This window comes from Pelodiscus sinensis, chromosome 9, assembly GCF_052426305.1.
Source record: "Pelodiscus sinensis isolate ZL-2025 chromosome 9, ASM5242630v1, whole genome shotgun sequence".
NCBI lineage: Eukaryota > Metazoa > Chordata > Testudines > Trionychidae > Pelodiscus > Pelodiscus sinensis.
The window spans coordinates 62,412,159-62,427,302 of NC_143060.1; the positions used below are offsets into that span (position 1 = coordinate 62,412,159).

Below are 15,144 nucleotides of genomic sequence, written 5' to 3' on the forward strand. Positions count from 1 at the left end.
CCAGATTTCACCGGAGACATCCATTATTGCCTCGTTGGTAGGAAGTGCGATTCTTCCCTGTGAAGAGAGGCAGATGGTTTTTCAGAAGTCAGTGCTGTTTCTCTCCGACGTAATGGAGGTGGACATTCTGGGTTGTCACCACCCTCTTAAATAGCTCCTGGAATTGTTTCAGGTCATCTGATAGGTAAGTATCGTCCGGTATTAACACTTCCTCATATCTTGAAGAGGTGGTATCAAGGGATGATTCTGTGTGATATAATTTAGTATGTTCATCAGAGAGTTAGCCTTCTTCCTCATCATCAGAGTCTGCGGTGGTTGGCACTATGAGAGATGGGAAGGAGTCTCCTCCTCAAGGTAGATGATGAGGCATAGCATCTTCTCCGTGCGCCCCAGTGTCCCATGACACCCAGCAGGGTGGGTAGTGGGATGGTGGGTACAGCCACTCTGACTACCATGGTGGATATGGTGGTCTATAAAAGGTAGTAGCAAGGATGAAGAGGTAGTAGGGGACGAGTGCTCTGAGGAAAAGACGCTGTATTAGTCCCCCGATCAAAGACAGCATGCTCCGAAAGTACAGGAGAGCCGTCATGACGTGGAGAGAGTCTTAAAGAGAGTGGGAGAGGGGAAGCCTCTCTAGAGAGGAGGTGAGAGCTCTCGCCTGCCATTTGTGACGGCCTTATCCTGTGCCCATGTCGGAGCCTCCATGGGGGGGGGGGGGGGGGGCGGCATTGAGTTAGGTATTGAGGGGCTTATGTTCAAAGGCAGTCTCTTGTGGGAGGACTGCTTGTCTGGTGGTGGCACGGATCTCAGTACCGCATTTCTCAATATAGTGCCAGCACCGATGTGCGGGAGCACCAGCGAGAGCTCTTCTGGTGCCGACGATGCTCTCATTGGCACCGAGGCTGAACACGACGTGGAGGTCATGGTGCTGGTTCAAGTACTCGGTGCTCATCTGGTCTCCTCCAGGCACTCGGGGGGAGAGGAGAGGAGCGGAGAAATGGAGTTGGGGTAGAGACTTTGATTAGGATGGCCCCTTCTAAGATCGCTTGTGAGGTGATGGTGAGGCGGCTCTCTTTCTTGAAAGCTGTGCTGCCAGTAGAGAGGCTTGAGAGCACTCAGGCTGCATCGCCTTGTCAAATAAAATCATGCAGTGCCACAGCTCCCTGTCCCTTCTTGCTCTCGCTGTGAGAGCAACAGAGCTCACATTTTTGGGGTACATGCGCTTCCCCGAGGCAGCAGATACAGTCTGCATGTTTGTGGCATTGGCTCCTGGCACGACTGACATTTTTCAAAGCCAGATGATCCCGGCATTGCACTGTCAGGGTCGTAGTGAGCATTACATTGGAGGTTGCCCCTATATCCATTATTGTCATTTGAAGCTATTGTGTTTAAAAAAAAAAGGTATAATGAGGGAGGGAGACTGACATTTTTTTTTTCAGATGTACAGTATGAAATGCAATATAAAGAATGCAAAGGAGAAGTAGGGGAAGAGAATCCAAAAGGTTTTTCACTCCCCCTGAGGAGAAGCCAAGGAGTATGAAGAGCTCCGTCCATGACTGAGGACGGTAGAAGAGGAACTGAAGAGGGGGTGGGCCACGCACACGAAGCACCAAACTGAGCACAGCAGCAAGGCTCCCTTCGTACACGTGCAGCCCGCAGACAACCGCTAAAAAAAAAAAAAATCCACTCCATAGCTCCAGGACATCCCTACACCTTGCATGGAGCACCCACATCACCCAAAGAAGACTCTGAGATTTAATACAAACAGGCTAGGCGGCAAACTAGCCCAAAGGAGCTTTTCTAAGACAAACAGAATATGTAATGAAAGAACCAAAGAGGGACTCTTTTTGAACACCTATGGGTGGAAGATGGGGAGAAATAAGGTTGTGAACAGCAGCAGTCAAAAGTGAAAACATTGCCACAAAAGTTAACTTGATTGCTTACAGCATATTCTTCTGGTGTGACCTTCAGAACATCAAATACCACTGCATCAAAGCTTTTCTTCAGTTCAGCAGAGCCTTTATCACTTAAGGATTCAGAGCTGCTACTCTTCTGTCAAAAGAAAAAAAAAGAAAACATACATTTCTTTTCAAACCATGAAGGGTTTATTTTCAAGTGTCTCTCTGTTCCAAGAAACTTTTCTATAAGAACTAGTGAAAGCTGTTCGCATGTTCTCAACATCTTGCCATGAAAACCAGAGCACACAGTATTTTTTACTCATTAAAATCAGTTATAGCTACATATAGATGGGTATTCGGATACCTGGAAATGCAGTGAAGTAATCCTGCTGAAATTTTAAATAATGCAGTCTTCACCATTTTTTAAACTTATTTTAAAGAGCTGTTGGAGCAGAAAAGTACAGTTACGCCTATTACAGTAATGTATTTATTGTAACAATATAATCTCTTTTCAACATATGCATCAGGAAAACCAGAGACGTACATCTTCATTAACCTCACATGCTTCAGTTTTTAATAAAAAAAGTTCATGATAAAAAACATTTTTTCTAATTGTCTAAAAATAGTAACTTGCCTCCAAACACCAATCATTAGGTTCTTGTAATACTAAAGTCAAAAGATATTTTCAACTATATGGTACAAGATAATGTAGAAAGTTAAATTCCATTAAAATGTGCTTTGTAACATGTGAACACTCACATTACAGTGCTGAGTAAAAGGATACCAACTTTCTTTTTAAAAGCCAACTGACTGCTTCACTGAATTAGCCTAGAATGTTCAGCAATTTTTGATACAACTCAAATTATTCAGAAGAAAAAAAAGCAACCAAATAAACAAAATAGCTCCAAAGATCACACTGGAGGGAGGCTGTTCTAGATCTGATTTTAACAAATAGGGAGGAACTGGATTGAGAATTTGAAAACAGAAGGCAGCTTTGGTGAAAGTGATCATGAAATGAGTTTATGCTTTTAAGGAATGGTAGAAGGGAGAACAGCAAAATAAAGACAATGGATTTGAAGAAGGCAAGCTTTAGCTAATTTGGGAAGCTGGTAGTTACGGTTCCATGTGAAGCAAGACCAAGAGGAAAAACAACTGAAGATAGTCGTCAGTTTTTCAGAGAGACATTATTATGGGTGCAAGAGTGAACTATTTCACTATATAAGAAAGGGAAGTATGGCAAGAGACCACCCTGGATTAACCAGGAGATACTGAATGATCTAAAAATCGAAAAGGAGTTCTACAAAAAGTGGAAGCCAGGTAAAATTACAGAGGATGAATATAAACAAACACCACAATTATGCAAGGGCAAAATTAGAAAGGTGAAGATCCAAAACAAGTTCAAACTAGCTAGAGACAAAGGGTAATAAGAAATAAACTAAAAATATATTAGAAGCAAGAGAAAGACCATGGACAGGGTAGAACCATTATTCAATGAAGAAGGAAAAACAGAAAATATGGAAATGGCAGAGGTGCATAAAGATGACTTTGTTTCAGTTTTCACAAAGCAGGTCAATGGTGATTGGATACCTAACAGTGAATGCTGGAGAGATTCAAAAGTTAAAACAGGAAAAGAACAAATTAAAGTCTTTTAGAAAAGTTACATATCTTCAAGTCACCAAAGGCCTGATGAAATGCATCCTAGAATACTCTCTCTGAGCCATTAGCTATCATCTTTGAAAAAGAGTCAGAGAAGATGGGATAGATTCCAGAAGACTGGAAAAGGGCATTATTGTGCCCATCTATAAGAAGGGAAGTAAGGACAACCCAGGAAACTACAGACCAGCCAGCTTGACCAGCAGCCTGAATGTCCTATTGCTTATCCACATTAAGAGTAACTCTGCCTTTTCTCAGTTAGCAGCAGTTGTGACACCAATCATACAACCAATCATTGGGTCTTCTTTCTGTGTAACATGCAGCCTATAAAGCAAATGAACAGCTTCTACCACAGCCACAAAAACTGAGAAAAGGCACTTACTGCCTATGGCAAATACAGACAGGCTCTGGTTCATGCTCCTGACTGGTATGCATTCTAAAAGTCAAAAATTCGAACCACAAGAAATATGAAATGTTAAGCGTCAGATCCACAGAAAAGACCCTGCTGCACAACATATTTTTGTAGAAGAAGAGTTACCATTTCAATTTGCCTTATGTTTTCGTAACCCTATACATTTTAATGAATTTAAATATCTGACTAACCAGTAAGGTGTTCTAGGCTTGTAGTCCTTACCTCTGAAGCAGTAGCAGCAAAATTAACATTGGTCGACTGCCCGTTCATTAGCTCCATGCTGCCCACACCATTGATCTTCTGCCCTACATCTATAGCAACAAGGTAGTCACTTCATTTCCAGGGCAAGAGAACAATCATTCCTACAAGCAAATTAAAAGTCATAAATTGTATTATTATTATAATGCTTTTTTTTTTTTTTTTGTAGTTTTCACTTCTATATAGAAAAACTGCTTAGTAACAAAAAATATTTTGGGACTACCAAAGCAATAAAAAATGTATCAGTAGCATTCATATGTAAAGGTTTGTTTTGTTTTCAGTTTTGTGAAATATTAGTGCCCCCTTGTGTTGAGAATCAGTTTCCAAGCACAGCTTTTAATGGTTTAAGATTAATAACATTTACTGAATTTCTATTTATGAATTTTGACTTTCAAATATAGAAGCTAAATCAGAACTGTGTCAAGGTTGCAATTAACTAAAAAACAGACTGTTTAATATAACTATAAGCAATCTGATAGGCATTTAAAGTGTTTTATTGCAGTAAAAGGCCATTAGACAAAAGACACAAAATAAAATTATTCCTCTCCATGATAGTTCTTTCAAAAACAATCTTAAATGTATACAGCTTAGTTTTAAATTTCTTGCAGTAATCTTCATTAGTCATTACATCTGGCAAACAGGTAATTCAAAAGACCAAGAAATTGCAATAACTAAAATATAAGTAATTGAGCATTCCAAGGGGGAAAAAAAACTGATTAAAAAGCTCATTGTGGGAAAGAAAAAAAAAGTGGGGAGGATTCCAAATACAGGCCTATATCCTGAAGCTTTCAAGATCTCTTCACTGTCCATAAATCCTGGCACAATATATGTTGAGCTAGTCCATTGATGCAATTTAAAGCAGCCATACAACTGCTAGTATTTTAGATAGCAGCAACCTATCAATAGTGGTTACCTTTCAATTCCATCTCTCACATACCAGTTGCAAAAAAGCAGTCAATGAGGTGCTTGGCTAGTCTCAATTCTGTCCAGTATAAATGCAACCACAATAACTATAATCCAGAGTAATAATGAATGACAAAAATATGCTTTAAATTAGAGATGTTAAAGACTAGTCAACTATACGATAATCATTTGCTTATCAGATAGTCTTTTGACTAATCAATATCCCCCCCCTTTGCTGCCTCTGATACGGGGGGGGTGAGGAAGGGGGGGGGGGAGAGGAGAGGGGTACTTCAAAGCGGCAGCACCGCATAGCAACACTGCTGCTTTAAAACCCCAAGGCTGCCACTGCACAGCTGATCTGTGGATCAGCTGTGCGGCAGGCTGCCCCTTTAAAATGCCGCAATTCAAAGGGGGCAGCGATGGAGCCTGGAGTCAGCTGGGGACTCCCCAGCTGATTCCAGGCTCCCTATGGCATTTCCCTGGAACCTGGGATCAGATGGGGATTCCCCAGATGGGGAGTTCCGCATTCTTTCTGTGCAGGGGCTCTTGTACATTTCAAAGGAGGAATCAGGAAGTGCCTATCAACTAGTCGATGGAAATTCCATCGACTAGTTGACTAGTCAATTAACCGCATTTTAACATCCTTAGTTTAAATACAAAAAAAAGACTAAATATTCTTGGTTTTTCCCACCAGAGGATTTTTTTTAAAAAATGACAAATTAAGCAGCTCCCCGCACATACAACCAGTGAATATGCTTTCTTACTATTAGTTGGCACAATAATCAAGTAGTTGCTTTGATGCTTCTCTTCAACATTCTTGAATTCTGAAAAGAAAAAGGGGGGGCATTAGTTAAGAGAAGTGGTAATTCAGCCAATTCTCATGCCCCTAACCTAATCTCAGCTCTCAAATTACCTCCTTATTGTGCTCCAGCATCCAATGATTGCCCAACTTCCAAGATTGGTACATCCCTTGACCACCACCGCATCTGGCAAGATTTCAGACAGAAATATCTAAAAGAATCTAAAAGTCTTCTCTCTGGACATGAAACATGGACATGTTTGTTCACTGAATCCTAGAGGAAACCATGAGAGAAGAAAACTATTAGCTCAGCTTAAAAAAAAAAACCCACTCACAACAAAACAGGAAAACAAAATGCCACTTAAAACTTGAACATCAATTACAGTATACCCAAGTTTCTTACCTCATTGACCACCACTATTCAAAAGTAGCAATGCTCAAAGATGACTCATGCCAAAAGTTAATCAGTAGAGGATGCAGCTTTGTCACAGGATCTGAACAGATTCATGCAAGGAAGCAGCTCCTGCCTCTCATCGCATGGATCCACCAGAAGGATAGAACTATTTAAAGCAGCAAGTTGAATGAACCAAACACACACACACACACACACAAATAGTTGTATACGTTGCAGGCAGCTGTGCCTGCGATTGTGGAATAAAGACTTTCCATTCAAAATTATGTTTTTTCCCCCTCACACAACTTCAAGAATCATTTGTCTTTTATAACTTTTTGTAAAAGACAACAAATACAATGCTTAAGGAACTAGTTTTTCTGAACAAGAACCAGGAATCAACTATAAAGTTTTCTATCTATGACCTTTGTCCATAAAAGTTTGGGTTTCTAAAAAGCCACTGATTTTTTCAGGATCATCCACCAATCTATTTGATTTCTGTGTACCTTCTGTTTTCTGATCTTCTGTGAAGGGGTTATGTTTAAAAACATTTTACTCTACTGCCATAGTAACTATTGATCAGTTAAACCAGAACACAATGAATTAGTGAAAACAATTATCTTCTCAATTGACACTAGAGCAGTGTTTCCCCAACTGGTACTCCGTGGAACCCTGGGGTTCTGCAAAGCGAAAGTAGGGGTTCCACGAGGAGCCAGCACTCTTTCAGGGGGGTGAGGGAGAGAACGCCAGCTAACCAGCTTCTTAAAGAAGCAGCACACTTTTTTCTCCTTCCTTCCTGATGACGCAGAGGCATAGCGAGGCGGGGGCAGAGGGGAACAGTTGCTTCCAGCCAGCACACTTCGGGGGGGACCAGACAGGGATGACCCCACGTGACCCACAGCAGGGAGGGAAGCACGCGCTGCCTGAACAGCTGGGGCTATGGAACCCAGTAACTTAGTTCCACAGCCTTTCTGCAGGGGGGGGGGGGGGGAGGGAGGGGACAGGAGAGGTCAGGAGACCAGAGTCTGCATAGCTCTGACTGTGCAGGCAGCGCTCTCTGCCCTGGGACTCCCCGCACTCCCCCCCTGCAGGACAGCATTGTGGAAGTAAGTTGCTGGAGTGCAACAGCCCCTGCTGCTCAGGCAGCACGCACGCCAGCTGTTTGGGAAGGGGAAGTGCAGTCGCACGCTTCCTGGAACCCAGAGGTGCTGCAGGATTGCCAGGTGCCCCGTCCCTCCACAAGTACCCTGTCCCCAGTACCCAGCAGCACCCTGTCCCCAGCCTCAGCACCCTGCCATCCACCTGGCCCTGGCCCCAGAACCCTGCCACCCACCCCAGGACCCTGTCCCTGGCCCCACCACCCTGCCATTCACCCCAGAACCCGGCAGCACCCTGTCTCCAGCCCCAGCACCCTGCCATGCACCCTAGAACCCAGCCCCACCCTGTCCCCAGCATCCTGCCATGCACCCTAGAACCCAGCCCCACCCTGTCCCCAGCATCCTGCCATGCACCCTACCACCCAGCACCACCCTGTCCCCGGCCCCAGCGCCCTGTCACCCACCGCAGCACCCAGCACCACCCTTTCCCTGGCCCCAGCCCCCTGCCACCCTGTGCAAGGGCTGGGGATAGCCAGTGATGGAGCTGAGGGGAACAGAATGGATGCTTCAAAGCGATGGGGCCTCAGAGAAGGAATGCGATTTTCATGCATTGATGGGTTCCCCTCTTTTTTTTTTCCCCCCTCAACTTGACAAACCTAGGGGTTCCTTGAAAAGCTGAAAAGGGTTCCATGGCCAAATAAAATTGGGAAACACTGCACTAGAGAAAGAAAATTAAACCTTCGAAATACCTTGATGGGCTCTGATCCTCACTACAAATTTCATCTATGACTTAGATAATAGGGATGTTAGCAGTTACACGACTATTCAATAGTCTTCTGGAGTGGGCTGGAAGCCAGTGTGTTTCAGGCCCCACTCCCTGGGAGCCCCTGTCCGAGGGATGCCAGAGCAGCCTTCCCTGTTCCCATGCTGCTGCCTCCTACGGAGGCCAGTGGGGGGAGTGGGGGGGGGAAGAGAGGCAAGAAGCCTAGCAGGCGGCTCTTCCAAGCCAGTGCTGAAGGGAGCTGGCTTTGAAGCACCTCCTCCTCTTCATCCCCTTGCTGACTCTGATAGAGGCAGCGGGGGGGGGGGGACGGGGACGGACGGACGACAGTGACTAGTGTGTCAATTATCCCATAAGCATTTGCTTATCGGATAGTCAACTAGTCATTCACATCCCTTCCTCAAAGAACTCTAGAAGATAAGTAAGGCATGATTTCCCTTTACAAAAACCATGTTGCCTCCCCCCACCCAACAAATTATGTTCATCTATGAGTCTAACAGTTTTATTCTTTACTATAATTTCAACTAATTTGCCTAGTACTGACATTAGACTTACCAATCTATAATTGCCAGAACCACCACTAGAGGAGCCCTTTTTAAGTATTGGTGTCACATTAGCTATCTTCCAGTAATTAGGTACAGAAGCTGATTTAAAGGATAGGTTACAAACCACAGTTAATAGCTCTGTAATTTCACATTTGAGTTCTTTCAGAACTCTTGGGTGAATGCCATCTGGTCCCAGTGACTTGTTACTGTTAAATTTATCAATTTGTTCCAAAACCTCCTCTAATGACACCTTAATCTGGAACAATTCCTTACATTTGTCACCTCTAAAAAAGGGGGGGGCTTAGGTTTGGGACTCTCCCTAACATCCTCAGCTGTGAAGACTGAAAGAATTCATTTAGCTTATCCACAATGACTTCACTGTCTTTGATTGCTCCTTTGGCATCTTGATCACCCAGGAGCCCCACTGGTGCTGAGCAGGCTTCCTGCTTCTAGATGGTGCTTGGCCCTGCCATTAGGTCAGGGGACTGGACTTGATGACTTCTCAAGATCCCTTTCAGTTCTAATATTCTATGATTCTATAAAATAATTTAGCTTTCATTTTCAGCATGAGCCTAAAGGTCACAAGATAAACACTGCATGAAAACACGCATAGGCAGAGGAGCCAAAAACTCATATTCTTATGTAGACTTAAGACCAAATAGAATGCCTGCCCATACAACGCAGTCTGTATCTAGAGTAGTGAACATGCCAGAGGGCCTGTTCAGCATATAGCTCAAATTGTGAGGACCTGGAATATAAGCAGAAGCCAGTCAACTTTAAAGAAACCTAAAATATAGCCTGGCAAGCTGGACTATGTATGTACATGTGGTCATATGCCCCAAGACTCTTGTGTAGTTTCAAACTCTTGTGACTGGCTGCGCCTGAGATCTAAAGCAAGAAATCAAATAGTTTGGAACCTAGCGTCCATAAGGAAAGCCCTGGTTTGAGCAGAGTCTAGGACAGTTCTTATAACTTCTATCTTCTGAACTGATCACAGGATAGTTTCTCTCTAAACTGATCAGTAGACCCAGAGCTTTGAAGGTTAACTGTATGAGAAACTAACTGGATAGTACCTGAGCCTTGGACCAGCCTCTGACTAGCCAGTCATCCAAACAATGGTAGAATTCGATCCCAGAGTCCTCATCAGGGTGGATAAAAAAAAACAAACAGATTTTTGATTTTTTGGTCCAAAAGCATTTTATCTAAAAATAGTTTTAATTAAGATATAGCTCAAAGATCTCATTTCCCCATGAAATATATTCTATAGTATGAGACAATATATGTAAAAGGATGTGAAAATTAGAATAGTCCACGTAATTTGGATCGACTATTTGATTAGTCACAATAAGGGAGCCTCCGACTTTGAAATGTAGCAAGAGCCCTGCCGGCTCTTCCTACATTTCAAATGTAGAAACCCTGCAGGGACACAGCCTGTGGGGGGATTCAAGCAGTCCTCTGCTGGCCCTGGGCTCTCTGCTTTTGAAATGTACAAGAGACTTCCAGGGGTGCTTGTACATTTCAAAAGCAGGGAGTGTAGGGCCAGTGGGTGACAATTTGAGTCTCCAGCTCATCCCAGGCTCCCCACAGCACTTCTGCTTTTGAAACGGGTTACATTTCAAAGGCAAAAGGGTCACCAGTTCCCTGCTATGCTCCTGCTCCTTCTCCCCACAGACACAGTGCTGGGGGAACCGGCTTTTAAGACCGCTCCCCCCAGCACCATATCCTGCTCCTACCCTTGGTGCCTCTCTATCAGAGGCAGCGGAGGGGGGGGGAGGGTAGTGACTAGTCGAGTCACTAGTCACTTACATCCCTAGTAATGTTTAAGAACAGTTTTGTTAACGAGTTCCAAGAGTTCATGGATTAGGGACACAATCATATGGGGTTCCAGAGGCTTCTGTATAAATTATTCAGGTTAATCTTCCTGTCTACCCAATGGGACTCAGTACTCAGTCTAGAAACTACCACCAGAGATGCTTAGTTTTGCAGTTCTCAAACTGTGGATTTATGTCTCCAAAACTAACATGCTTGTTAACAGCAAAAATGTTTTAAATAAAATAAATAGAGAGGTGAGAACTAATATAGAAAATTCTCTACTGTTGCCATAAATATTCTATTAAGTGACTTTAGTTCACTCACAAGAATGTTTGCCCTAACAGCAGATTTCAAGGAGCTACTGCAAACCATTCACAGAAAGCAATTTTAAAATTGCAAATATCCACATCAGAAAGTTAGTTCTAAAAGTTATGTTTATTCTCCCTGGGAACAAACTACAACTATATGACTACAGTATGTATAGGGTTGCCAACTATAATTTTATCAGGAATTTCAAGATTTTTTTTACTTAAAATATAAGCTCTTATTTACTTGAGATTACTTACATGAGAATCTCAGCTTTTACTAGCCCTTACAGTTATAGAGAAAGACTTGAAAACAAACTCTGAAGGATCAAAAGCCAGAAGGCAAATAATCCCAAAATTATATAATTTAGGTATCAAAGTCTGCATTTGTTTTTGCAGATACAGACTATGAGGAGTCCTGTGGCACCTTACAGGCCAACAGATGTATTTGGGCATAAACTCCCGTGGGCAAAGACCCTTTTTGTCAGATGCACTGGAGTAGAAATTACAGATACCGGAATAAACATACTAACACGTGAAATGAAGTGAGTTGCTCTATCAAGTGAAGGATGGTACTAACTAGACCAGTGGTCTCCAACCTTTTACACCCAAGATCACTTTTTAAGTCTCAGAACAGGCAAAGATCTACTGCCCCGCCCCTTCCTTGAAGCCCCGCCTACATTACATGAGGCAATCTAATGTAAATGCACTGCACAGGTGCGCAGTTCAGAGAGGGCTCAAGAGCTACTCTTGGAGCCCCTGAGATCTACCGGTAGATCGCAATCTACTGGTTGGTGACCACGGAACTAGACCAATTCAGTCAGGAGGTGTGAATACCAAAGCAGCCAACCATTCCCAGTCTATTCAAATCCAGATTAACAGGGTCAGGTTTGCAAATGAAATGCAGCTCTGCAGTTTCTCTTTGAAGTCTGTTTTGAAGGGGTTTAAAAAGGATGGCCACTTTTAAATCTCTTACTGTGAGTTGAGGGAGACTGAAGGTTTTTCCTACTGTTTTTTGTAGGTTACCATTCTTGAGGCCTGATTTGTGCCCATTTATTCCTTTATGTAGAGACTGTCCAATTTGGCCAATATACATGGCAGAGAGGCACTGCTGGCACATGATAGCATCTCACATTAGCAGATGTGCAGGTGAATGAGCCCTTGAGGGTATGGCTGACCTGGTTAGCACCTATGATGGTGTTATTTGAGTGGATGTACACACAGAGATGGCAACAGGGTTTGTTGCAAGGATTGGTTCAACAAATCCTGTTGCCTTCATCTTAAGAACAGTGAACAAGCCATATACACTTTTAGAAATCATTCATTCATTTCCCCCCCATTTTATATTATCCACAAATCAGTTGTCTCTTATCTGCTAGATGCACAGCTAAGGGAAAGACCTGGTCAAATATACTTCACTCTCTACAGATATAGCAGCACGAGGCGGCTGTTTTAAACCTAAAGGATCTGCACAATCTCTCTTTCTACCTTCAGGAAGAATTACTATAAAGGTTAGTCACATTGCTTGAATATTAGGCTATTGCCAACTGGAAATAAGATACGCAATTTTCGCTATGCAAATTGCGTATCTTATTTCGAGTTTATTTAGAAATATGCTATTCCAGAATTTGGTGCGGTCTCGTGGAACGAGGGTTACCGGCATGCCGAAATAGCGCATTCACTATATTTCGGAATAGCAGATGTGTTCAAAAGACATGGGGTAGCTATTTCGGGATACCTCTTGTATTCCGAAATAGCTTTGATGTGTAGACTTACCCTTAGTGAGGAATGTGAATGTGTGCTCTTCCACAGGCCTTCAACCCTTAAAAGGCCTAAGAGAGATCTTAAACCAAGCATCAAATGTAGAAGTTCCTTGAAGTGGGACTCATGGAAATAAGAGTTCCTGTTCGTCTCAGGAGCCCTGACCTAATGACTGTACTTCTAGTAGTCTTCCCCATCCCAGCTCAATTCCTGGATCCAGCTTTAGCTAGTCACTGGAAATAGCTAGTCTTCAAAGCACAATATATCTCAGGATTAGCCAGTTTCCTATGAGTTATAGTCATAGTAAACAGCTTCATGTTCAAACAGATGGGTTGGGAAAATGAGGGGTTGTTTTTGGTGGTTTTGAGAGGGGGGCAGGTTCTGTTTGTTTTTACGAGGGTTGACTTAGGAGAAGAGGGTTGTTTTTAAGAGGGCTGATTTAGCCACATTTGACCATCTTTAGACAGAAAAAGATTACTACTACCTCTATGGAGGGTGGCTCCAAAAAAATGGGTTGTTTTCCACTACGTTCATAGTGCACTATCCTTCCCATAAATGTATGGAACTTACACTAATATTGAAAGATGTACATGTGTGCTTGCAGGACCCAGGTAAGGGGACTAATCAGTCTCCATGGGTGCCAGACTTCAAAGGGCACCAAATTACCAGTTGGGTATGTAAATACAGTTAAAATGTGTCATGGCATAGCTTTAAGAGAGTGCTGCCTGGGTTTGCTGCCTGCGGGTTGCTATCAGTAGCTCAGTGTTCACCAGTCATATAGCTGAGTCAGTGCTACTCGCTGCTTAGTGAAGGCTGGTCATCACCCTGCAACAGTTGCTCTGCCATGTTATGAGCAGTGATCCCAAAGACGTTGTGCCCACAAAGAATTTGTACTGTATTGGACTTGAAAAAACTGGCAAAAGGTTTTGACAAGATTGTAAAAGGAGAATTAGAAGTTTAAGATAGTCTACAATAAATACACAATTACAGTTTACTATTACTTTAAGCCCCGATTTTCCAACACCTGACTGCTAATGTTAATATATACATTCCTTTCTTTCCAATTGTAATAATGTTCAATAATAGAAATTCTGGCCTTCTGTTTAATTTTTAAATAGTTGTAAGTAAATGTTGAATGATAAAATAAATTAAAATTTGCCAGACTTATGTTACTATGATGTCATCGCACGCGCAGCAACTCACCAGGAAAGGTTTCAATAGGTACAAGCTAGACGCTTCATTGTCCCATGGCACTGAAAATTTATAATTTTTCTTCTTCCTCCATGTGTTACTCTACATTTAATCCTTCTTACTAATCATTTTGATTCATTTATCTTTTAGTTAAATAGTATTCTACCATTGTTCTCTATTTTGATAATTTAGTTGAAATACGTTGCGCAAAATTTGTCAGAAAATTAAAATCATAGCAGATAAGAAGAAACAATTTACAGCTCAGTATCTTAATAGGAAGGCTAAACGGATAAGAGAGCAAAGCAAAAAGGTACCTTCCTCAAATAACTTCAATTTGGCAAACACCAAGATGGAAGCAGTTGACATTCCCCCAAGCCTTCAGCTTGAATTTGTGATCTATTGAGAACTTACATGGCCACGGCTATGCCAATTAGGAGTAATATGAAGGGTAAAGTCAATGGCATACAAGAGAGAATAGAAATGAATTCCTCTAACTGATTTTGAAGCCTCTTCAGCATAAGCTTGGAAATATCTATGATACACTAACTGAAATCTCTGATACTACCCTACTACTATCATCTGGCAATATGGCGCAGCAGAAGACTCTTGCAAATGGCTTTGTCCTTCTTCACCTTCAGGTGGATTTTGTAAACCATGGTAATCAGAAGATGTGATGCTACCAGGTGAATGGAATGCTTCACATATAAGCCCCGTAGCCACAGGACTTCCTGACAGAGGGCCAGAGAAAGCTCCTACTTGCTTGTTGAAACATCAGGTGTTGATGGACACCACAGTGTTGATGTTCTGGAGGGAGAGAAGCCCCTCTAGAGTCCAATGAAGACTTGCTGCTCAACGGTCAAGGTGGAGCCATCACCATTTTCTCCTGCCAGCTATGATGGAGGCTAGGGAGCAGTGCCTGAGACTGGAATAATGATGTGGGTCTGGCAACTGATGCTTTGGCACTGGAGACTGACTACGCAAAGCTGGTGATCAGTGCCAGAAATCAGTGCCATTTCAGGGAGCACTGCTGAGGTCCAATGGCAAGTTTCCCTCTTTAGCTTCAATAGCTGCAAGAGAGCAGGCAGACAGTCCTAAGGTATAGGCAGCACCAGAAGGGCCATGAAGTCCTTTGCAGCCTGAAACATCTCCAGCCTGGATAGGGTCTCAGATGTAATGTGCCCCAGCCACTCCCAATAGTGATGGTTCGTAAATCAGGCTTAGTGCTACAAGTGGACTTACTGCCACTGCCAAGTGCAGCTGTAGGGAAGAAGAGTGGCCTGCCATAGGTCTCGCCTTATCAACCATTCCCCTCTTGTCCCTCTTCACCACCAAAGAGCA

The 15,144-nt window shown here is 42.9% G+C and overlaps 1 protein-coding gene across 7 annotated transcripts in view; it reads right to left on the minus strand.

Moving 5' to 3' along the window:
* The window catches only part of RALGPS2 (Ral GEF with PH domain and SH3 binding motif 2), a 214,042-nt gene that overhangs the window by 183,248 nt on the left and 15,650 nt on the right, over nt 1-15,144 (minus strand). For 6 of the 7 annotated variants that reach the window (XM_075936864.2, XM_075936867.2, XM_075936866.2 and 3 more), the window contains exons 2-5: nt 6,038-6,197; nt 5,889-5,948; nt 4,186-4,325; nt 1,945-2,052 (exon numbers count right to left, since the gene is read on the minus strand). In XM_075936864.2, the coding sequence (XP_075792979.1) occupies nt 1,945-2,052; nt 4,186-4,242 (165 nt within the window). In that variant the 5' untranslated portion in view covers nt 4,243-4,325; nt 5,889-5,948; nt 6,038-6,197. Of the gene's footprint in view, nt 1-1,944; nt 2,053-4,185; nt 4,326-5,815; nt 5,949-6,037; nt 6,198-15,144 lie in introns of all 7 variants that reach the window. The other variant, XM_075936862.2, reaches the window with a different exon arrangement.